Raw genomic sequence first — 24,645 nt, 5'->3', positions numbered from 1 at the left:
GCACCTGTTGCAGTTGGTTCATTGCCACCTCCATATTCCCTCTGATTGTGAAAATTCAAGCCTGCCTGTAGAGTCATAGCTTTAACTGGGCTTGAATTGCTAAAAAAAAACCCAAAAAAACCCCAAAAAAAACCCCCAAACTGAATGAGAACCTATCTTCCATTAAGTACTTATGAACTGTGTGGCAACCCACATAAAAATATGAGGCTGCTTATTGTTGATGTTTATTTTCATTTTACAAGGAATTGCTGTAGTGCCAGCTTGATTAACTACTTTTAACAACTCCAATCTAAAGATAATTAAATTCTGCAGTGAAATGTAAGGAATTTGGCATTAAAAAAATAAACATTAAGTATGTCTGATATTTTAAACTAGTAAACAAACAGAACTACTTCCAACACACACACTGCTTTCTCATGATTTATATAACGTAAATTACTTTGACAACATCTTTATATTCTGTTTATCTTTCAATACTGCTGAACCAAGAAAATCTGCATATTGTGTTTCTGCAGCTTTAACCCTCTGACCCACTGCAGAGTTCTGCAGGCTACAGAGCCATAAAAGTTCCCACTGTGGGTGAAAAGCCCACAGCAAGGAGTAATCAGTGCTCTTAAAAGCACTGAATATGTCCCATCTAACTGTATGCACTGAGTTTGTTAAATATTTATCCAGATTTACACTTGAATAATAAAAATCACATCCTTAAAGTATTCAGCTATCCTTAAGCAGCAGTATCCTCTTTTTCATAGTTTTAAAGCTCTTCTTTCCAATTTGCAAAAGAGAATCTGGCTTCCTAAGTGGGTTGGCAGTAATGAGAAGCTTGAAACTGGCTACAGGGACAAACTGACAATTTAAATATATAAAGAGATATTTTTATTATTTATGTTAACTCTGGCACCCATTTTACCTGGAATAACGGAGAACAAGAAGGAACTTTGTCCTCTATTCACTGAATTTTAAGTGACCTCATGAAAACAGACTGGTCTTTTATAAAAGTAACTTTGTAATTAGATAATGTTATCTCCTGTCCCTTTAAGTCGGTGTCTCCAGATGCATCACAGCCATCTAATCTTTAGGCAGAGGCACACTTAAGAACTAACAGAATGTGCACTTAAGCCCTGGTGCTGTCTAGACACCCTGTCTTTCCCCAGCTTCCATGTACAGTTAATTCCCACTTAAGGCCATTAACTTCCAAATCATAAGATTTACTATTTATGTTGTGGGGTGTCCAAAATACTAAAATACAAGTTGTGATTCTCTGTAACATTCACAGCAATTGGTAGCCTTGGTACTTAGAGAAATGCACTCTTTGGGTTTTTTTCTTATATTTGACTCTCAGCCTGCTGAAGCACCTATCTCACTGGAAGGTAAGGCTGCTGCTGATGTTTCATCGGATCGTGTCAAATCATTCCTGCAGCTTCCATGTGTCCATTGCCCACAATTTCTCTGTTAGGAAACTCCTTTCTGGGAAGGAGCAAGTAGCTGAGCTGCCAGCGTTCCGAACGCTGCTGACAAACGCTGCCCTTCACTGAAACAACCTCAATTACATCGTTGGGTTTATTGCTCCACCTTCTGGTCAACTTAAATTCATTTTTCGAGAAACAAGTGGGAAGAGAAAAATTTTTAACGGCAAAATTCTCCTCTGACAAAAGGCGAACCGAACCCCGGTTCTGCCACCGCGCACGAACGGCTGCAGGGGGCAGCGCTGCCCCGCACCTCAGGGGCGCCTCAGGAATAGGGCGGGGTGGATGGCCGGAGAGGACACCTCGAACCTCAGCCCCTAGATAATTTTTTGTCGGTGTTATCGAGGGAAACGCTCAGCACCACTTCTGTCTGGAGCCCGCAGACGCCAGCGCTGAGCACTGCCCCGAGCGGGAGAGAAACGGCGCTGCGACCGCCACAGCGATCCGCGTCTCCCCGGGATTTTTCCGGCCCCTCTTCGGGACTCTTCGCGACTCCCCGGCAGCGCTCGGGCCTCAGGAGCCAATCAGGGAAGAGTTTGCGTTCCCGCCTTGCAGGGCGAGAGCGTGCGGCCCAGGAGTTCAGCGCATGCGCGCGGGGGGTGCGGCTGAGGGGTGGTGGCCTGAGAGGTGCTGAGGTTGTTGTGGCTGGGGAGCGATCTGCGGGTACCTTCGGCTGCGGGAGTCACCCAGGTGGGAACGAAGTCGTGTGGTGTTGTGAAGAGGACGGGCTGCTGTGTATCTTTGGGGTGGGAGCAGAAACCCTTCACGGCCCGGCAGCAAGTGGAGGTAGCGCTGAGGGCCCAGCATGGCTGGTGGTGGAGGAGGGGCGGGGATGGCGCCTCTGGGCACAGATTGGGTCCGGGAGACTACTGGAGGACGGCAGAGAAGTCAGGGCCGAACCTAAATAGAAGGGAAAGGTCTCTGTGGGGCTGGGTAGGCCTCTGGGGCCAGTTTGCGTCAGGAGAATCTGATCAGGCAGTAAGAGTTGGCATGTGCTGTAGGTGAAGCATGTGCTGCTTGATAGGCGAAGTTGTGCTCGGATGAGGTTGCAGGTGTCACTATGCTTTTTAATCTGGCTGATTTCACAGCTGCAGAATTTGTGGTGGGATTTGCCAGTTGGTTTAGGCTTGGCTAGAAAAAGCTGTGACGTGCCCACTGTATCTGTTGTGGCAGTGTTAGTGTGGAAATCCAAGAATAAGGAAGATTGCAGAGGGGGGTGGATTTTACTGAACCATTTGAAATTAAACAAGGGCAAATGCAGTAGTGTTGCTCATAATATTTACTGGAATAAGGATGGGAAAAGGAGGAGATTGAAGTCTAATGCTGAAGGTGATTTGTCTTAGAAGAGAGGATGACTGGAAGAGCTAGAGCCAGAGCAAGAGGAAGACTTCGAGAACAGGAGATTCCTCTTCCTCTTGTAGGAGCTGCATCTGTAAGTTGGTTTTCTAAATTTTTTTTTACCACAGCTAGGCTTTGAAATGCCATATCTCAAATGCTTTCTATTTTAATATCAGATATATATGTTAGATGATAAATGTGTTTATGTATGTAGTAAGTTAGGGATATAGTTATATTAATTCCTTTTATTAATGAAATTTTTGTGTGATTACAAACAAGTACTGTATTCTAAAGCAGTTTTCGTAACAGAGCTAGTGGACATATGTAGTTTTTTTCATACTCTGCTTTGTCCACTGGGATGCCCTGCTGAGAAGCAGAACATATTAAGCCGCTGCTGATGGATATTTGGGCATAACCTGAGTCTGGCTGGTGTTCTGACCTGTTTCAGTTGGTTTTAATTTTAGTATCAAGGACTTTCTGTCACTGCATTTGAACTGTTGAGAATGTGGTTAGTCTGGAGGAGTGTTGCTAGTCTGTTTCTTTCTAGTTTCATATGACTTTAAATCATAATAGAAGATTGTTTGAAGTTCTGTTCCATGAGTTGTGAAATGCTTCTTGCGTTAGCAGTAGTACTGGTGTGCCTCTTGAACCTGGAGTAGAATTTATAACCATAAGAGATCTCATCACTTCAAATTTGGTGTCTTTGACTTGAATGGAGCTGTTAGTAGAAGTTGGGAGGTGATACCAGTGTCCTATGTGGGTAAAGGGAAAGTAAAAGAAAGAGTAGAGGTGAGGTACTATGGCTATGGACTATGACTGTTCTTGCAGTCTGAGTGGAGAAAAGTCTGGTTTGTCTTTTTTTCTCTGTAGGCTGACACTGTTCTACTATGTAGACTGAATGCATCTCCCTCTAAGAGGGTTAGTTCCAGAAGAGTTTCTGAAGACATGTTGAAAAGAGGTTGCAGAATGAGTAAGAGTGATAAGTTAAAAATTAGGACCTAAGCATGAGCTGTTGGACTAGAGAACCCATATAGGTGACACTGCTGCTTCCTGCAGGGGCAGGGATGGAATATGGGTGTGAGATTATTTGTGAGCTACTCTTGGGAATATTACAGGGACTACAAAATCTGTGATATGCTGTTTCTGTGATAGTACTGCACTCTGATTGATTATATTCCTATAGACTGTTGGGTTGTGTACATTTTATCTTTGCAGTTTGTGTTCATGGGTGTTTAGACTTTTTACATGGTGTACTTCTGACAGATTTTATAATGTGTAAAAATTAGCTGGACAGTATAAGAACAGAGAGGCCTTCTTAGTTACTGCTCTTGTGTTCAGAACATGTATGTGGGAATAGCGAGACATGTAGAAAGAGTGCTGAGAGCAAAGGAGCAGAGGGAACTCCAGGAATGGGTTGCTGGCAGGCTGTGTGACGCTGTTACAGGGGATCCCTGCTGCTATGTTGCAGTAAGAGACAGATAGGCCAACTCTCTAGCTCAGGTTTTGTGATCATACTTTGTATGGGCCTCTTGCTTGCTTACACTTAAAGTGGAAAACTTGATTACTCACGGGAAGACTGACTTGTGGAGCAGGATGCAGTTCAGTAACCTGAAAATCCGAATTGCAGGATTGCTCATGGCGGAAGGTTGTGTGTTGAAGGTCTACCAGGCAGGACACTTTTTAATACTTTAATAGACATAACTCAAAGTACTTTACCACTAAATTTGCTATGTAATATAGGAGAAAAGATACAGGCTTATGTAAGTGTTACACATGGGTATTTGAGTATTCTGTACTTGATTAGTGAATTTGTTTTGCTCTTGGAACTATGCTGTTTCTTCAGTTGCAGAAGGAAAAGTTGTTCCCAACTTTTGCAGGTTCAGCAAATTTTGCCCAGCCAGCTACCTGGCCGGCTGCAGCCTCAGCACCCCCATGTTCCTCCAGCTATACCAGAAGCACCTGGTGCTCGTGGACAACAGAGAGTCCCTCAGGCCCAGTACCAGAGAAGGCCAGAAGGTCAGAAAGGGCTAGAAAGCTCACAAGAGCAAGTGTTTTGAAGAGAATGTAATTAAGACATTTTTTAGACTGTATTTCTAATTTTTCTTTTCAAAATTATACTTATTACTTAGATTTGGAGAAGTTGACTGTGTGATGGTGGCATTGTTGTTCTGAGGTGCAGTGTAACTACCAGGAATTTTGAAAATTATGTTAAGTTTGCTCTCCTCAGTCTGTACTATCTTCTCTATCAAAATAGTTCAAAAAATAAATTAGGGCTGTTGGCACAACTAACTGCATGAATACCAAATAGTAAATTTCATTTTGATACTTCATTATTCCTCTTCAATCTTAATAAGGAAATGAAACTTCCTTACCTATTTTGTAGCTATTTTGCATCAGTGTATATTTATCATTTCTGTACCAGCTGGAGACAAAATGAAGGGTCTGTCCTTCCTATATTTGGAGAAGACATTATTCTTTTGGATAGTTTACATCTTTTGCTTACCCTATTTGCTTTCTAGTTAATTGTCTGTAAATCTGCAGAAGCTTAGGAAGATAATGTGTTACCTGGATGCTGTTCTTAAATTTACTAGACAGCAAAAACTGAAACTTAATGTTTCATGATTTCCCTTAATTTTGTGGCTTTCAAAATTGAATTGTATTTAATTCTATTTGTATATAAAACTTGATTGGAATTCTTTGTTTTCCTCAAATTCTAGGATTACAGATTTCAGCAGGATTTCAGGAATTGTCTTTAGCAGATAGGGGTGGACGTCGAAGAGATTTCCATGATCTCGGGGTAAATACTCGGCAAGCCATAGAACATGTTCAAGAATCAAAAACTGGTATGTTCAGATTATAGACATGTAAGCAAGTTGAAATGAAAAATAATTTTGCTTTATGTCTGCTTTATGTAACCCCTAGAGAAACAAATAAAATCTCCATTAAGTAATAGGCAAAGTTGCTCCCAATAGCTGAAGAGGAACAGTAAGGTGACATGTCTGATAGTTAAGTGCTTTGGACAGAAGCTGTGAAGCATTTTAAATTGCAACTATTTAGACATAAGTAATCCTTGTATGTTTCTGATGTCCACTTCTAGCAGGATGCTTCATGACTCTAGGTTTGCTTCTAGAAGTTCTGGTTTTTAAAACATTGATCTAACGAATTTGTTATGCTTCTTTCCTCGAGATGCATTCATGAATATGAGAAGTAAAAGGAGGCTGTTGCAGGGATCCTGCCTTCTTGCTAGGATGCTATACTTTTTAATATTTTAACAGTGCCAGATTTTGGAATAGTTTTGTATGGCAGGTGACTCTGAGATGGCAACTATGATGCCTTTTTGCTTACTGGAGTGCTAACTGGAGCATGCCATGTGCCCCAGAGTGGTAGAGCTTACCAGTCACTTTGGGCCAGGAGCAGTGGATCTGTTTTCTTTCTCACCTAGTTTTTCTGTCTCCAGCAACTCTATTCCTGTAGCTGACTGAGCTAGAACAGTTGCAGAGTGCAAGTGATCACTAATATTCAAATACCTTAGCTTCTTAAAATTTCTCAGAGCTGTTGAATTACCTGTGAACTGGTAGAATTTTCTATCTACTAAGATGTTTACCTCTCATTTTAGGTTCTTCAGGTACTCTGCTAAAATTAACTACAAATTACTTCCGTTTGAAGTCTCGACCCCAGTGGGCTTTGTATCAGTACCACATTGGCTATAACCCTGAGGTGGAAGCACGTCGGCTTCGATCAGCTTTGCTCTTTCAGCATGAAGAGCTAATTGGAAAGACACATGCGTTTGATGGATCAATATTATTCTTGCCAAGAAAACTAGGAAATAAGGTGTGGTATGGGAATGCTATTTAGTTTGAACTTTAACTTGCATTCTGTGGTGCTGTCCCCCTCTGCCAAAGAGATCTGAGTAACCTGTGGTGGTAACAGTGGGAGGCAGAGGAAAGTTGAGTGAAGTTGAGCATAGGAAAAGGAGAAGAGGAAGATATTTTCAGTATGTGTTCTGATGTTTGTCTTTCTGCCTCCTAGTACCAGAACTCGGAATTAAATATATATTAACTAGCAATATCTTCTGCTTATTTATTACCTTCAAGTTGAGTCCATTTCCTATGATGGTAATTGATAAGTGATCTCCCTGTCCTCATCTTTAGTTCAGATGTCTCCATTCTGCTCTGTTACACACCCCTGTTAGCCTCTAGTTTTATTAATCTGACTTCACCTTTGTAGGTTACTGAAGTGTTTAGTAGGACTCGACATGATGAGAATGTGAAGATAACAATCACATTGACTAATGAGTTGCCACCTTCCTCGCCTACTTGTCTGCAGTTCTATAACATCATCTTTAGAAGGTTTGCTGCTCAAGTAACCTTTATCTAAAAATATCTGACTTAAGAATAGACTACACATCAATAGTATAAATGTAGATTTTTAAGCCTTTAGTACCTACTGTTACTGTGTGGCCAATCACATTGGGCAACATTTTAATGTGCAGTTATATAGAGGTTTCTGGCACGTGTCAGTGTGAAATGAGTGTATAGCTTTTCCTTGAGCAAGCAGATTCACACTGGAGTGCTAACTGTTGTAGGCAGTTAGTCCTATCTCTGTCCTCATTTGTGTCTTTGGGTTTGCCTCTTAAAGCAAATAGTAGTGCAGGACCTGGAACTGGCAAATTACTTTTTTGCTGTAGTCTTCTCATGTAACCTTGGTACCTGGACTACCTGCTTCACCTGAAATGTAGCTTGTTGAGACTGCTACCTTCAGCTGGCTGGTGAAGGGTTAGGTTGTATGGTAACTTATTCTCAAATGTTTCATTGTTGTTAATAAGTGTGGCCTTTCTAAACTGAGCTGAATGAAAAGTTCACCACTAAGACTGTACCATCTAGTCAGGTGAACAAAATCAAGGTTATGCAGAGGGATGTGACCATGCATTGTTTGATAATAATAATTTGAATAATAACAGTAAATAACATACATGTTTCAACTTCTTAGGCTTCTGAAGATGATGAATTTGCAGCAGATTGGACGTAATTATTACAACCCCAATGACCCAGTCAGCATCCCTAACCACAGGTTTGGCAAAAAGGATACTCTGATTTAGGAGGGTTGCAGGGATAAAGGATTATATTTTGATGCCATTCTGGTGGTTATCTTGTGGACTGAAAAATTGGTATTCCCAGAAACCATGAGATCTCCTATCTTAAGCTGCTTCTTAGTGTAACGTCTCATTACACTTTACCAGTGTATATTATACAGGAATAACTCTAGGGGTGAAAATATAGATACTTTGAAGCACATTAAGATTATGTATGTTCCTTTTTGACAGGTTGATGGTTTGGCCGGGCTTCACAAGTTCTATCCTTCAGTATGAAGAGAGCATTATGTTATGTGCAGATGTGAGCCATAAGGTTCTTCGCAGTGAAACAGTGTTGGATTTTATGTACAGTCTGTTTCAGCAGATTGGAGAGCAAAGATTTAGAGATGCCTGTGCTAAAGAGCTGATAGGTTTGGTTGTTCTTACAAAGTAAGTCTCTCTGGACTCATCTTGCAGATGTGGGTTTTTTTCCCCCGAGATGTTCCGTGTCCGTGAAGTATACAGTGGAGCTTCAGAAAGCATGAAAATGCTTTCATCGTCAAGCTAGCAAACTCAGGCAAAATCAAGGTGATGGCATTTACAAGAGCAGGATGTATTTACTGGGTTTGTTCTGTTTTGATTTATTGTAATTTAGCTTTTAGGAGGATTGATGGCCTGTTACAATTGCAAGCTTGAAGTTACTGCTGCAGATAGCAAAACTTTCAATTCAGATGAATATTGCTATTAACTTTTCCAACCCACCATTCTATTTTTTTTCCATATAAGATTTTAAAAAAGCAACTGATGAAATTGTTTATTTAGGTACAATAACAAAACATACAGAATTGATGACATTGACTGGGATGGCAATCCACAGTGTACCTTTAGAAGAGCAGATGGTTCTGAGATCAGCTTTGTGGAGTACTACAGAAGGGTATGGAAACTTAATTGTCAGTGTGTGTATTATGCTGTAACTTGTAGAGATTTATTTATAATGCCTGATAATTCAGCATTTTCTTTAACAGAATTTTACTTTTAATGGATACTATGTATTCTGATAGCCACAAATAACCTGCACAACATGATTTGGCATGAGTAGTCTATCCCAGTGAGTCAGGCTACTGACAGGATAATGCCAGGATAAGTGAACAAGGAGCTTCTGGGAAACTAAAAAAGGAACCATACAGAAGGTGGAAGCAGGGCCAGCTAATCTGAGAGGGATATAGTGGTAGTGTCCCAGGACAACATTGTGAAATCTCTCTATACATCAGTTTGAACTGTAAATCTGGATGGGACTTAATGAACTAGAAGCAACATAGAAATTATCTGTTCTCATTCAGGGTGAAGTTTATAAATGGTAAATTTTCTCTGCTTTCTTGCCTTTGCTCTGATCTTGCATGTGTGTTGACTGTCAGCTTGTGTTGCCTTTTTGTGGTTTGGTTGTTCATCTTTTTTTCCAAACTAAATTAATGACCACTAGACAGAACAACTTCTGCCAGGTGTAAGGAAAGATTGCCGGTGGGCTGAATTTCAGAATTTTCACTTGGAATCCTGTTTGTTGTGGTGTTTTAAATTAAATTGCTCTGTAGGGAGGGAACCATGTCCATTACTGAACTGGAATGAGCATCCTAATCTGGAGTTAGATTTTGTGGGTGATACAGCCTCAAGCAAGGCAGAAGCATTCTTTTTATTGTCTCTAACAAGTCAACAGTTTGATAGCAACAGTAGAGAGAACAGTGCTTCCCTGTTTGGCCTTCTCTGACAAAACCATTTTCAAGTGAGATGTGCCAATTGAAAAGTTGCTGGTTGCTTTTGGTTTGTTCTTGTTTTAGAAAAAATGCACATTTTCTGAAAGTGACCATTATTAAGGAGAACTGAGTGTTGGTTATGAATAAACTAACACACAACATCTATTTCTAATACAGCAATATAATCAAGAAATTACTGACTTGAACCAGCCTGTCTTAATCAGTCAGTCCAAGAGGATGAGAGGAAACATTGTGCCAGGACCTGTGGTTCTGATTCCAGAGCTCTGCTTCCTAACAGGTACTACAGTGTTTTTTTTATGCCTAGGCACCTGTCAAACTACAATGCCTACTGAAACTGGTATATTAACAGTAGCCTCTTACCAAGTTAAGTAAAATAATTTGTGTTTTGCACTAGCAGTACCTGTCCATCTCAGCACTGTTTTGTTTTGCTTTGGTAATTTAGAGATCCACATGTCTTCTGTGGTTTCCTCTGCAAAAATCTAGGATTTTTTTTTTTTATTCTTTGCAGACAGGAATGTATACACAGGGAGAAACTCAAAACCTTGAATCCTATTGACACCACTTTAGGTGTCTGCAGTCAGTTAATCTCCATGACTGGCAAGTTTACTTTTCTTAGTCCTTAATCTAATTTTTACTCAGAGAAAGACTTTGCCATTAACAGGATTAACTGAGAAGATGCGTAATGATTTTAATATGATGAAAGACTTGGCCATTCACACACGACTGCCACCTGAGCAAAGACAGCGTGAAGTTAAAAGACTTATTGACTACATGCAAAAGTATGCTACCTTAATGTCTTCTCTTCTTCGTCATTAAAAAATTTGAATGTTAAACTTTTCTTGCAACAAACTTCAGATATATTTCTGCTTTTACAAAAGTCTTGGCAAGAACAAGTTTCTTCATGTTTTAATTTTAAGTCTTGTTTTTAAACAGAGACGACAATGTTCAGAAAGAGCTCAGAGACTGGGGTTTAAGCTTTGATTCTAATTTGTTATCCTTTTCGGCAAGAGTTGTTCAAGGAGAAAAGATCCTGCAATCAGGGAGTGTGGTAAATAAAACAACTTCTGAAATATTCTGCATCTCACTGATGAAGCAAGTTCTTAAGGAAGGAAATATTTGTTGACTTATATGTGAAGGATTACACAAGCTTCTCTCCAAACAGTAGACTTTGAATCTTTTTGAATTGTTTTCAAGTTGAGTTTAGAAAGCCCTGGAGACTTTGCTGGCTTGCATTAAATAGTGTCATCCTTTCAAAACAATCTGTCTAAACAAAGTTATTTCAGATACACCAGAGATGTTTCTCATTATTTTCCATTTATTAAAATACCAGGGCTTTCAAATGCAAAGCCACTATTTCAGCTTAGTAGATAGAACACATACAGTATGTGTTAACTCAAAGGGGGTGTGAGTCTTCAATATAGCTTGGTTTAAATTCAGTCATAGATTTCCATAAAGCATCATATATTTGCTTTGTAGTAGAAGTCTATATTTGCTTTGAGTGGATGCTAGATGGAAAAGGGCATTGTACAGTGTCTTGATGTGTAGGTCTGTGTATTTGGTAAAGCTTTTTTGTGTCTTTAAGATCTGGTATCTTTTTTCTGATTCTACTTTTCTCAAGCAGTTACCTTATGAAAAGGAAAAATGGGAGAAAAATAAGTCAATTTGTAACAGCTATGTCATTGTAGCACAAAAATGTGGAGCAAATAGTAATGACTTTCTTGGTCTAAAATCTTAAGCTTCTTTCCATAATTACGAGTGAAGCATTTGAAGAGTGTAGGACTTCTGAGACTGCTAGGTAAAGCTTATTTTAAATTAGTGACAAGGACAGTAAAATAACAGGTAAAAATAGCATCATTTTTTTTCTAGATAGAAGTCTTGAACGTAATGAGACAGAAGTTGTGGTATAGCTTGGTTGGTAGGGTGCTGATTTCTTTCTCTTCCATCTCTTACTGACAGTTTGACTACAACCCTCAGCTTGCTGATTGGTCAAGGGAAACCAGAGGAGTTCCCTTGATCTGTTCCAAGCCTCTGGACAACTGGCTCTTAGTATACACACGGCGCAACTATGATGTTGCTAATACATTAATTCAGAATCTCTTTAAAGTCACACCATCAATGGGAATCAGGATGAACAAGGCAACTATGTGAGTGTCTTTAGAAAGCTGATGGAAGAATCATAATTACTGAGGTATAGCTGTTAGCAGGTTAAACGAGGAGTTAGCATAGAATGTCACACTACTGACTCGTGTGAGATTTTTTTATAAAATGAAGTCACTTTCAGTATGCAGATTGTGACTGATTTTCTTGTTCATTCTTTCCCTTGAGACATTTCATTGGGGTTAGAGTGTTCCAAAACCAAACACTGTTAGACATACAGTCATTGAGCAAAACCTTCTCCAGTGTAGATATATGTCATACTAGGAGAATATGTTTCCTTGCAGACTTTGGATGTATTCTGATTTGGGTTTATTGCAAATGTCCTCCTCTGAGTACCTATGCTTGCTCTGACTTCGAATTTCATTGCTTTTGGGCTTAATTTCTCTGAATCATCAAAATGTTAACATTGTACATCTTTAACATGTACATGTTAATAGCTAGAAATGTGACACTTGGTGCAGTATGGATACATACTGAGCATTTATGTTCTTGCAGAAGTTTCAATAGATGTTAGTTGTGGGTTTCCTGTGAGCATTTTTTCTCTTCCTTTTCAGGATTGAAGTAGATGATAGAACAGAAGCTTATTTAAGGGCTTTACAGCAAAGTGTTACCCCTGACACAAACATCGTATGTATCTGAATCCATAACTGCAAATCACATTAATCTTTGTAAGACTACTGGGATTCATTTGCAGAAATAATCCACAGAAACTCTTGACTCCTGAGTCTCTACCACATGCCTACTCATACTTTTTTTTTCTTTAAAGGCAGTTTGTGTTTTGTCTAGTGCCCGAAAGGATAAGTATGATGCTATCAAGAAATACTTATGTACGGATTGTCCCATTCCAAGCCAGTGTTTGATTGCTCGGACTTTAAGTAAGCCTCAGACTGCTATGGCCATAGCAACAAAAATTGCCTTACAAATGAACTGTAAAATGGGTGGAGAACTTTGGAGTGTTGAGATCCCAGTAAGTTAAGATTTTTTTGTTAAAGTGGTAACTTATCTTTACTGAGCCTTATTTAAAAATCAAGCCTTTATTTAAGTTTACATCATGATCTTGTTACATTATGGGATGGAGGTGGTGGGTGATTTGGCCTCTCTACAGGTATTAATGCATGTTCTGTATTGATTTTTTTTTTTTAAGCTGAAACAGGTGATGATTGTGGGGATTGATTGTTACCATGACAGCTTAGCTGGAAAGCAGTCAATTGCAGGATTTGTCTCTAGCCTGAATCAAACAATGACTAGGTAAGATTTGAATGCCAAATGGAAAAAAACCATCAAAAAACCCCAATAAAGTCCTGTTATCTTTTAACTGAAAAGTAGCTTGAATGTGGTGGGCCTTCATGAAAGTGACCAAATTAATTTATTCTATATTGTTAATAAGAACTATAGATGGCAAATTATTTTTTCCACTGTATACTTTAAGGAATACCCTTCTCCTTCTTCCAGAGTGCTTGGGAGAGGAGGTAAATGATGGGGCAAGATGATTAGAGGGCATCAGGGTGACTTGTTTTGGAGTTTTTTGATTGAGGAATTGTCCCTGCCTGGTGACGAGGCATTTGTCTGCCACAGGGGCTGCTGTCACAGTACACTAACTCGTGCGTGACCGCACTGATCACAAGCCCCATAAAGACTAAGCCATTTTAAAAATAACTTAATTGAAGTAAGGACAGAAAATCTTGTGAATCTTCTGTTTTGTTCTTCACAGGTGGTTCTCTCGCTCTGTTGTTCAAAGTCGTGGGCAAGAACTTGTGGATGGACTCAAAGCCTGCTTGCAGAGTAAGGGAAGGCTTTCTGCTCTTGTTGAGTCAGGTCCAAGGAATGACAATTTAACTTCTCAAAACATACCTCCTCAGCTTCCTTGAGGGGAGCCTTAGCACTTTGCACTTAGATAGGAACAAAGATACAGTTGTAAACATTGCAAAAAATTAATAGCATTTTATGTACAATCTTTCTTTGATTCCCCCATTTGTTAACAATTCTTAAATGCAGCTTATCGATGCGCTCCAAAGAATGCTTTAAAGGAGTCATATAAAGGATGATGACTCCTTACTGTGAGAGACACCAGCAGAGTGGATAAATCTCCTTAGGTTCTTTTGTCTTTGTGTTGGGACACAGGCAAACCAGAATTTCCCTGGCAGATAAAATAAGTGTATCGTGACATATACCTGTGTAAGGTCACTGAAAGGTTGGAGACTTTAGGTTTCAAAACTTAAGGCTATTTTTCCAGGAAGAAAGATCTGGTTTTGGTTTTGAATCAGTTGCTGCTACAGCTAACAGCTTTTACTCTTTTTTTGTTTTTAAGCTGCTCTGAGAGACTGGTTCAAGTGGAATAATTATTTACCCTCTCGTATTATTGTATATCGTGATGGTGTAGGAGATGGACAACTAAACACTTTGGTTAATTATGAAGTGCCTCAATTTCTGGATTGCTTGAAGAGTGTTGGCACAGACTATAAGTAAGTCTGTTTCCATTACCCTGTTTTTTTATACTCTTAAGAGAAATATACACTTTTTGGGATACAGAGCGTGGTTAGAAATTAAGCTTGTTTTGTCTTTTCATCCTTATTAATTTTGAACTTAAATAACTAAATAAGTTGCTTTTTTTTTTTTTTCCTTTTATTGTCATTTATTTCAGTCCAAGACTTACTGTGATAGTTGTGAAGAAAAGAGTGAATACCAGATTCTTTGCACACACTGCTGGAGGACTCAAAAACCCACCCCCTGGTACTGTTGTTGATGTGGAGGTTACCAGACCAGAATGGTGAGTGTGATAGTAACATTTCTTCTCTCTGTTGGCAACCTTATTATAAAGGTAGGCAATCTGATATTAGATTGACTGTGGTATCAAGTAGAAGAATGCTTTCCTCATTTCAGTCCTTTTGAAAGGAAATGATAATAAATGTGTAGATTAAAGAAACAGAGAAACAAATTTTATTAATCCATTATGCAATTATTTTATGGTTTCCAACATATACTATTTGTATACTACATGTATGTAAAGGCATTAAGTAAGTGTTTGTTTTACTTTTGGGTGTTTCTTTCTTGATTTTAAGGTTTAGTACTGAATGAATGGCTGTTGATAAGATTGCCCGACTGTTTTTCAATGACTGTCTGGCTGTAGTTTTGACATTGTACATAAAATTTGTTATTTTGTAAGATGGGTGCCTTCTATGAGCAAGTGTTGGAGGTATTCTCTGGTGGCTAGGAAGTTACTAGGAGAAGAACATGTGTAGGTAACACGTACACAGATCTCATGACTTCATCTGCTGTCAGTATTGAATGTTTTTCCAAGTCACACTCCATGAAATATGTGTCCAGTATCTGGGGAATGCAAAGCTTGTTCCGTCCAGGATGAAAGGTTTGGCTTTGGTCAAGGGATGCTTGAACAATTCTGCCTCCTATGGCTATGTGCAGTACTGATTGATAGTTTTGCCTTTTCGTGTGTTACCAACTTGCTGCAGGTGTCACCAGTGTTAGGTGACAAACAGCCTAACACAGCTCAAGGTGCCAGAGGGAATGAGGAGCATAAACTGAGCATGTGTGCAGGGTGGTTATCAGGGGAGGACTGTAAATGATGAATGGTGAAGATCTTCATGGTCTTCAGATGTGTTCCATATGAGATTATTTACCTTCTTCCAGATCTCCTGGCCTTTCAGCAGAGGAAACTGATTTATTTTGTGACCAAAGTGTAGCCATACTTCAGAGGTTTACTCAGTATATGTAAAGTCACTTGAAGAAAAAAAAGAAGACAAATTTGTGGGGATTTGCATTGTTCTAAAACCAGCTCTTCTGGTGTTTCTTTTTTTGTAGGTATGACTTCTTTCTTGTCAGTCAGACAGTGAGAAATGGCTGTGTGTCACCCACCCATTACAATGTCATATATGATAGCAGCAAACTGAAGCCAGATCATATACAACGTTTAACCTACAAACTTTGCCACATGTACTACAACTGGTCGGTAAGTGTTTCCTCTGGGAAATTACAATATTTTTCTTCTAAGACTGCACATCTCTCTGCAGTAACAATCCATAAGAAAAAGTTATCCTTAAAGACACCCATGCAGATCCAAAAGACCTACAAGTGTGTCTCTGGAGTGGTGCTTTTACGACTAGACATTCTATAATTAATATTTTTGAAGTCTGAGAAGTCATTTTAATTCTTACTAGAAAAGGCTTGTTTTGAATATTGTTCCCAATTTCTGTGTCAAGAGCAAAACTGAAATGATTATTTCTTGCCTGCTGAAACACCTCTGTGTGGAGAGGTTCCTCTGTTTTCCTTGAGACTTCTGCTGCATACCAACATCAGCACAGTGAGCTCAGGTCTGAGGTGTGCTTTAGATCTGTCTCTTTAGCAGCTATGAGTATTTCACATGACTTACACGTTTCACTCTATGTGAGATCTTGCATCTAACATAAAACTCCATAAGAGGCTTTTTTAGAGTGAGGAGGGGAACAAGGTCAAGGTTTTTCTGCATGTTTTCTTTTATTAATCAAATTTGCTTAAGGTATTCAGTGTACATAATAGTGTTTTCAGAAGTCTGCATACACTACAGGGAATATAAATATTACAAGTATGCAAACTTCTGAGTTCCAGGATTTGTTGTTGTTGTAGTGAATGCATACTGATGTAAATAATTTGATTTTTTTTTTTTAACCTTTTGCAGGGTGTGATCAGAGTACCTGCTCCTTGCCAGTATGCTCATAAACTGGCTTTCCTTGTTGGTCAGAGTATTCACAGAGAACCGAACCTGATGCTTTCAGACAAACTTTACTATCTTTGAAGTTAAGTTACCAGCTATAAAAAATAGTGTTTCCTTTCTAGGGAATGTAGAATTATCTCAGTAGTTGTGTGGGGATTTTTGTTGCATTTATTTTTTTCTTCTAGAGACATGCGTGGGATAATGAGCATGTGTGGCTGTGGAACTTTGCTACCTTAAAAAGAGGCTATCAGCCATTCTTGGTTATCAAGGCAGTATTCTGTACAGAAACAGATCCACAGATCTTTGTTTAAGCTTGAATGTTGTTATGGGGGTTGTGAGACTTAGCGTGGACTGTTCTATTGATGTGTTTTCTCTGTAACTTTCTCTTTACCTTCCTAGTGTGACTGCAGTTGTTTTAGATAACTGGAATCAACTACTTATTATTACGCTTCTTATTTAACAAGCATGTAGTTAAACGTTTTTCCATCAAAGAATTATCAGTACACTGATGTGCAAAAAAAAGTTCCTAGTTCTAATATGTGTGTGGAATTTTGGTTGTGCAGTTCCAAGTAATATCAAGTGCTTAAGCCCTGGTTTGTATTGTACTACTCAGATTCTCATTACTATTCAGTAGGAATAGCTCCATGTGCAAAGCAAATAGCAGTTGTGTTGACTGAAGTTGATTTCAGATTTTTTTTCATTACCAGGCACAGAGTCAAACAAGTCCATATGGAAGAATTTGGTTTAGTGCTGTTCGTGTTTTGGTTTGGTTTCTTTCTTAAGTAACTTGTGTTCCTTTTCTTTGTGAGATTTAAATAAAGTTGTTGCTGTTATCCTTGGTCATTTGATGCTGTGAGATAGGTTTGTGTATGGATTGGGCTTTGGGCATGTTCTGTGACACTTGGTAGATTCACTTTCCTACCATTCTTTAGTGCTGGGAAGCTCCTGGAGTTTTGCATTTAGATGAGACTTTATTTTTACAGTAAATGTCAGCAGCTGTTGACAGTTCTGGAAAATGCCAGAACTTGTGTAGAGTTCAGGCTTTTTTTTCCCTCAGCTTGAGAGAACTGTACCCACTTCTAACATTAGACATTTGTCATGAAGAGGGGCACAGGGGCTTTTGGGAAGTACTTTGGCCTTTCTGATGTCATAGAGCAGTAGCTTTCCCTGTTCACTATTTAGTATTTTGTATTTCTCTGGTTGCTTAGCACTTACTATACCTGTCACAGGTATTTGTTCTGATGAAGCAGCTGATACAGTAGATTCATGAAACATACTGCACTCTACAAAATATCAAATTATTTATTTATATAAAATATAATACACAACAGTTGTACACATGCACACACCCACACAGTACTTTACCACAAATTTAGGCCAGTTATTTTCTTTAATTATAATCTAGCAGACGGTATCTTACAGTAATTTACATTATTATCTGAAGACACAATGGGGAAGCTTTGATCATTCATTTATAAACCTTCCATAAATTACAAAAAGAAAGGCAGTCTGAAAAGTATGTATAAACAGTAAAAACAATTTACAAATGGACAAGAATTACAAAATAGTAACAGCCAATTACTGCCATCAATGTGTAAGGTTTTTTTTCTTGATGCCAATATTGCAATTAATATTTGATCATCACCTGTTGCAGCCTTTTTACTGGCTGTGGCCTGTGTATGTAACACAGTATTTTTTAACTTCAGACATGCACTTTATCTTGAAGCTGACATCAGCAATCTGATAGTGTCTTGGAACTGAGGACTGTTCCTCTACAGGAAAAACAGTTGGGGAGTAAGAGGTGATTTTGTTGTAAATAAATCTTATTTTGTTTCTCCTGGTAACTTAGAACAGTGAACCAGGAACTGGAGGTTGTATGGTTGAAACGGGGTGAGTCTCTGAATAATTTACACTGCATCTAATTTCAGTTTAGTGAAAATAAATTATATAAGGGGGTTGATTGGGAGGGGAGGGGAGGGGGGAAGCAAAAACCAAAAAGAGCATTTTGCACAGCACTTTCAAACTCCCAGGAGTTACGTCAGACATTGAATGGAGTCAGTAATGTACTTGATCTTAAATTACCTTGTTTTAGGGAAGATAAAGACAGTTGAATACACAGTACATACAAAGTATACGCTGCATATTTATTAGACAGTACAAATCATTGTGCATTAATAAGGCAAAACATCAAGGCTGATTAAACTAGGAGTTTCAAGACCATTTCTGTTTATGGTAAGATTTGATACAGTGGGCTGATATCTCTGAACCAGGAATCAATTGAGTTTTCTTCCCCCTGCCCCACTCATGGTTAAAGAAGACTAAAAGCTGAGATTTACCCAATGGCTTGCAGGTGGTGAGTTGACTTCAAATAAAACCATGTTCTGGTCTTAATTTTACAATTTTTAAAATTTTTTTTAAGAAAAAAAATATTTGCAACAAATCCACTTTCTTTTTCCTTGCTGTTTAGATTAAGTGTTTCACATTATTCTATTGATGTCAGAGTTAAAAATGCCAAGGTTTGGTATGACTACGGCACAGTCATGAAAGCCCTAGTTTTGACGTTTGGAAAAAAAAAATAAAATACACAGACTGGAAGCTTTACAGGTTGTCCAGGAGTACATGAATCATTTCACTGCACCAAGCTTTTTCAGCAGTTTCTTGCCTTTGGAAAGCAGCCCCTTTTTCTTTTTCGAGGACATATCCCTGCCTCTCCCGGGACTACCAGAACCCATAGGTGACGTAGGTGACCCAGAATGGAGATGGACTGTGGGGGATGGTGCTCTCCGTGATGTACCTGTATTCTCAGGAGGAACCTATTAGGTACATTGTTATAATTTATTGAATGTTTGAAAGCTTAAAAGCCATCATCATTAAGAAAGTTGGTAACATCACTTGTCCCATTACCCACTTAAACAAAAGGGCCAGTTTAAGCCACTTGGTGGCTTAAAATACTGTATGGGCTTAAGGAAAACATAATTTTTGAGAGAAAGTTTAGATAACAGAAAACACTCCAATATATTTTGGTTATGTTTATTTATGGCCACAAAAGCCACAAAACTAGTTTTATTTTTGCATTTCAGTTCTCTGATAGTGCAAAAATGAAGAGGGATACGTATAGCTATAGATTGAAGGAAAATAAATTTGTTAATTACTACAAATTAGTAATCTATAGAAGCCAAACTGTTTTCAGAAGTTACTTAAATTCAGAAAGTACTTAAAATGCTACATGATCACTTATTTTTTTCATATCCTGTAAATGCCTTTTCTTTAAAATTGGCTAGCAAACTTTATGTACATATTTGAAAAGATGGCACACTGGCTTAAAAAAAAAAGAAAAAAAAAAAAAAAGAAAAAGGAAAACCAAAAAGCTAAAATGAACCTTAATTACAATCAAAGAAAGCTTAAAGACCCTGACTGCTTGATGTGTATGCTGCAGCTATGAGGTTGCTGAATGAAGGTGGATACTTATACGATAGTTACATGACAGCATTCCTAAATATTTTAAACAGCTATTTGATTTTTTTTTCAGTCATCAAAGCACTTGAATGAAAATGCTGGAAATATTTATACTCAGCCTACCCTAACTACAGCGCCTGGCGGACAAAATATGATGCTATCAATTACGATGATATTTTCATAGGTAGAATCTGTGCCATAGGGACCCCTGTTATCTTGAGGTTCAAACATTAGCAATTTACTGGCTTGTTTTGCAACACTGAGTTAAGCAAAGGGGCTTCAAGCCTACTTTGATTTTAAATCAAGGTCTAATTCTAATGAAAAAAAAAAAAAAAGAAACAACTTGGTAAAGCACCCCAACGTACACCTGAAGATACCATATATTTAGTCTAATGCATTCATTCAGTGAGCTGCATGTTTCATACTGAGACTTTTATTGCATTGGTTAACCAAACAGTTGCTAATATTTCGTATGTGCATTTCTAGCAAAACTGGAGTAAACTGTACCGTATGAAGGGATTTTTTTCAGAACTGTTGAAGAGTTGGTCTCAAGCAGACTTGGGGTATAATCGATTATGGAAAACACATTTTAAGGCAGGCAATTTGTTACTGCTTTTGAGAGTGATGAGTTTCAAAACCAATTATACCCTTGCAAACTACGGTACATATCAGTTTATGTTTCATTGTGATGTTATTTAAGGGTTGGGGGTGTTGTGCTTTTTCTCTGGATATAGGAGCTTGGAATTTTTATATCGTGGGTTGGCTAACAATGCAATATGCAGCTGTTGTTTGTAGGGTAGTTAGACATCAAACTCTCTTTTCTATGTAAACAAACATTTAGCTTATGAAGAAATATGTTCCAAATGTTGACCTTCATAAAGCGAGGTCTAATTGATTTATTTCTGAGGATTCCTTTTAGAGGATTTATCTCCTGTAAAAACTAAATTGACTTGACTAGGTACAGTAAGAGCATAGAGCCTGTTATTCTGTGGCCAAGGATTTTGGAGACATATTTCTTTTTTTTTTTTTTTTTTTTCCCCCACAATTAAGTTTCAAGACTTGCATTAGATAAGCCAGGTAGCTTTAATTGAAATCTCTATTGGTATCTTCAGTTGCTCACTTACGTGAAGGCTACATTGCCTTATTAAGGTGTGAAATGAACACTCTTCTTCTGTTTCCAAGCAGATGAGCAAAGAAATAAAAATATATATAAAATATATAATATATAAAAATATTGCAGTGATGAAACAAAACCAAAAATGAGATACTCTAAACAAGATTAGTCTTTTCATAAAGAGAAGTCTCTGGGCAATTAATGCCATTTGGAACAGGAAGTCATAAGGACTGAAAGATGAACACTATCCATCAGCTCATTGACAGTTTGTAATTAAAGGAATGCTTGTACCAGCCTTTGTCCATGACAACTTTTGCTTTCATCTAGATATTTCATGTAGTAAGAGTAGCTTAGGAGCATTAGGAAGTAACTTCTTTCACCAGGAAAAAGCTGCTTAAACTCAAATGATATTTGGAGGTATTATAATGACTACAACCAAATAGTAAATTTAGCTTCTTCATTTACAAATGCAACGAGCTAGCGGAAGGCTAAGTAAAGTAATTTATGCTTTATATATTTGGAAGTTAATTTTAAATGGGCAAATGGATTTAAAATGTTAAAAGTAATGCCTAAATTATACATGAGTCAGAATGGAATGGAAAATAAAAATTTAAGTTTTTCTTATTCAGATGCTTACCCTTTTTGCTTTTGTACGCATCGGGGTGTCGTGAACGTATGGCGAGGGTGCATCAGATAGAAAGACTTCAACATCATCAGGCACTTCTTCTAGAAAGTTGGAAGGAACCAGCCCCTTTTGTCCATTAAGTTCACCCTACAACATGATGAAAACGTCAGTGAATGTTTCAGTTTAAGTACGTGTAGGTTTCCAAGAAGGTAAGAAAATACTTTTGACTATTTGACCACGGAGGAAGCAGAAATATCTGCAAAGGTCACCTGGGACCTTAAGAGCTTACACAACACCCCATGGAAACAGAAAAAACAAATTCCAAATGCAAATTGGCAGCCACTGTCAACTGAAAGATTGACAAGCAATCAGCTGGGCAAGGAATGCTGGAATATTGTCTCCCATGATTAAATTCTTCCTCTTAAAGGAGAAAGTGAAATTGCTCTAACAGTTTGTAGCAGTTTGAAGTGAGGAAACAGAAACCAACTTACATAGTAAAACCCATCTTCATCAATTTCACCAAAGACAGTGATAATGTCCCCTGTGCAGAATGTCAGCTCAGCCTGCAGAAAAAGGAACATGTAACTGCATGTTTGTTAGGCAAAGGTTAACATTTTCTTTATTAATAATAGACCTATTAATATATTTCCTTCTCCTTTAAGATACCGTTGAGGAACCTTAAGAACAAAACTTTATTAATTTTTCTAAATTTTTTTTTTAAAGCTTGTTAAGAGCTGAGTGCCACCAGACCTTGGAGGTCCCCGGAATGGAGCTAGATGAAGCCTTGAACAACCTAAACAAATGGAAGCCTTAAACTACCTGGTTTCAAAGGTCCTTAAAAGTGAATCCTGTGAGGCAGGAAGCCGTATTTTTTTAAGTATACCCATACTTACCTGTTTATACTACACAATGCATAGATATATGAAAATTGCATCAAATCTTGACTGAGGTTCTTACCATGTTACAAAGACAATGTAAAAATTATCCTATTGTTGCTGGTAACAAGTAAGGAAAGATGGGAGACTGCATCTAGGTAAGTGGCAGAGAAATCCATAACGCAGCTCTAGCTAATGATCAGCTGGTTTTGAGATTAATGTCTAGTAATGCTCTGTTGTTGAAGATATCTCTGTACTTATTAGACAAATATCACAGAGAAGACGTTGTATTTATTAATGCAATGAAATACAACAGATTATGAATGCCCTTCTACTGTGCTGTATTGTGCAGAAGTCACAGGGTGTCATGTGCATCTGCCTGGAAACACTTGAGCAATGGTTGTAAATCTGAATTATTGTTTTTTTAGCACAGCCAGGGCCCATATACATTAGTCCTTATCAAACTGTGTTATGGCTCCATAATGCAACAGAATATAAAGGGCTGTGTCCTTACCTCCACATCAACGTTGGGAGAACTTTCTCTTGGATCATAGTCATAGAGTGCCACCATCCTCCTTGTAGACACTGGGTGCTGCCTGCCACTCCTTCTGTTTCTTTCTGTTTCATCAGGAGGAGAGGGAGGGAAAGAAAGCTATCAAAGTTATTTTGGAAAAGAAAACAAGGCATGTCTTTTCCCCACAGCATTTTCACATCAGTCCAGTAACAATGTTGATATTTCTCCAGCAGAGCAGTGATAGGTCACGGATTACCAAACCTATTAACACATACAAAGGTTTCAAACCAGCATGTTTATCTCCTAAATACTTTTTTTCAGTTTGTTTGCCCTCTTTTTCTAAGCCACTGCATCCTCCAAACATCATGTATCTGCAAAATTATCATTCCAAGATTTTCAGCCATTCTTGTTTGTAAGAATTGGCAGTTACCAGGCTCTACAAAGCCAAACTGTGAAAGAATTCATGTTTGTTTCATTTTATTCAGACTTCTACACTGACTATTCTCTTCCTTCTAATCACAAGGAATTCTGTGCCTGGAATTCTTCAACTTCCTGCTCAGTACTGGAAGGAGAAATGGACACTCTCAGCTGCCCCAAGAGAAAAGAGAATTTCAAGACTGACTGCAGAAAACCATTCTCAAGCACTGTTTAATTTTACACATTTCCACTGTGGGGAACAGAAGGAAAGGAAGGAAGTGTATATATTTTTCTTTACCTATTTTCTCAACTGGTGTGTTCAAAGGAAGAAAGCCTTGTTTCAGAAGCTGATCCATCATCTCCTCATCATCTGCTTGGATCTCAGAGACCATATTACATGGGATAAGGCCAATTCTTGTACAGGTTTCTCCACGATAGAATCCATCAGCATCTTTGTCCCCATAAACCTGTTATTTAAAGAGTTATAACGTTGGTCAATAAAGGTTTTAGCATTTAGGAATTTTAACACAGTCTGAAGGGTTGCTAAATTATAGATTACTACAGTTGGGACATATTTACTACTGTGACTTACTCTTCAAAATTAAATACGTTAATTTATGACTTTAGATACATAAGCAAAATTTGGCCATTTTTTGTTAGCAGGCAAATGAACAAAAAGTGAGAGACACCATTAAAGGTCATCAATTTCCTAAGCCAAAACTATGCTTTATTGTTAATTCTCACGTTTGTGATTAAAAATTAAGCATTTGCAAAGTTGTACCTAGTGTTACATTGAATACAACAACTTCCATATCATCACAAATTCTTGCCTTATACTTAATACCCTCAATATATGTGCTTGTTGAAGCTCTGCTTGTGTTTCCACAAAATATGAATTGATGTATAAAAATAGGATGATTTTTCTCATTGAGAACAGGTAAACCCAAAATTTCTATTAAATTCTAAAAATTCAGTCAATTCATAAAGGGCATAAGTGATACAGAGGCCTAGATTAAGGACTGTTCTAAACAAAAATTATCCTAAGGCCAATCTGATGACTGAGTATAGACTGTTGCTTGTTGAGGCTCAATTGTTTTTATTTTCTTTAAAAAAACAAAAATCCCCAAAGTAATCCCTT

General features: G+C 38.1%; 2 protein-coding genes across 17 annotated transcripts in view; one reads left to right on the top strand and one right to left on the bottom strand.

Moving 5' to 3' along the window:
- The first annotated feature begins 2,082 nt into the window (after positions 1–2,082).
- On the top strand, positions 2,083–16,727 carry PIWIL1 (piwi like RNA-mediated gene silencing 1). 3 transcript variants are annotated; one of them, XM_071763221.1, is made up of 21 exons: positions 2,083–2,156; positions 2,810–2,898; positions 4,682–4,820; positions 5,522–5,647; positions 6,421–6,635; positions 7,032–7,153; positions 7,794–7,874; positions 8,128–8,325; positions 8,698–8,809; positions 9,801–9,921; positions 10,306–10,423; positions 10,578–10,692; positions 11,601–11,788; positions 12,356–12,428; positions 12,568–12,768; positions 12,946–13,049; positions 13,513–13,583; positions 14,110–14,263; positions 14,443–14,568; positions 15,618–15,765; positions 16,471–16,727. In XM_071763221.1, exons 2-21 carry the CDS (start codon positions 2,818–2,820, stop codon positions 16,585–16,587), a joined length of 2,610 nt encoding a protein of 869 aa, XP_071619322.1. In that variant the 5' UTR covers positions 2,083–2,156; positions 2,810–2,817; the 3' UTR covers positions 16,588–16,727. The 3 variants fall into 3 exon arrangements, with proteins under 3 accessions (XP_071619322.1, XP_071619323.1, XP_071619324.1); XM_071763222.1 differs by having other exon boundaries at positions 2,105–2,156; positions 2,813–2,898; XM_071763223.1 differs by lacking the exon at positions 2,083–2,156 and adding an exon at positions 2,176–2,252.
- A 1,063-nt stretch (positions 16,728–17,790) lies between these two features.
- RIMBP2 (RIMS binding protein 2) overlaps positions 17,791–24,645 on the bottom strand; it is a 126,586-nt gene continuing 119,731 nt past the window's right edge. For 6 of the 14 annotated variants that reach the window (XM_071763243.1, XM_071763244.1, XM_071763242.1 and 3 more), the window contains 5 exons: positions 23,806–23,974; positions 23,091–23,194; positions 22,193–22,264; positions 21,714–21,848; positions 17,791–19,319 (listed from right to left, as the gene is read on the bottom strand). In XM_071763243.1, the coding sequence (XP_071619344.1) occupies positions 19,131–19,319; positions 21,714–21,848; positions 22,193–22,264; positions 23,091–23,194; positions 23,806–23,974 (669 nt within the window). In that variant the 3' untranslated portion in view covers positions 17,791–19,130. Of the gene's footprint in view, positions 21,134–21,713; positions 21,849–22,192; positions 22,265–23,090; positions 23,195–23,805; positions 23,975–24,645 lie in introns of all 14 variants that reach the window. The other 8 variants (XM_071763245.1, XM_071763246.1, XM_071763251.1 and 5 more) reach the window with 4 other exon arrangements.

This window comes from Heliangelus exortis, chromosome 19, assembly GCF_036169615.1.
Source record: "Heliangelus exortis chromosome 19, bHelExo1.hap1, whole genome shotgun sequence".
Classification (NCBI taxonomy): domain Eukaryota; kingdom Metazoa; phylum Chordata; class Aves; order Apodiformes; family Trochilidae; genus Heliangelus; species Heliangelus exortis.
The sequence above is the reverse complement of the archived record's forward strand: the minus strand, read 5'-3'. Positions and strand labels throughout refer to the sequence as shown.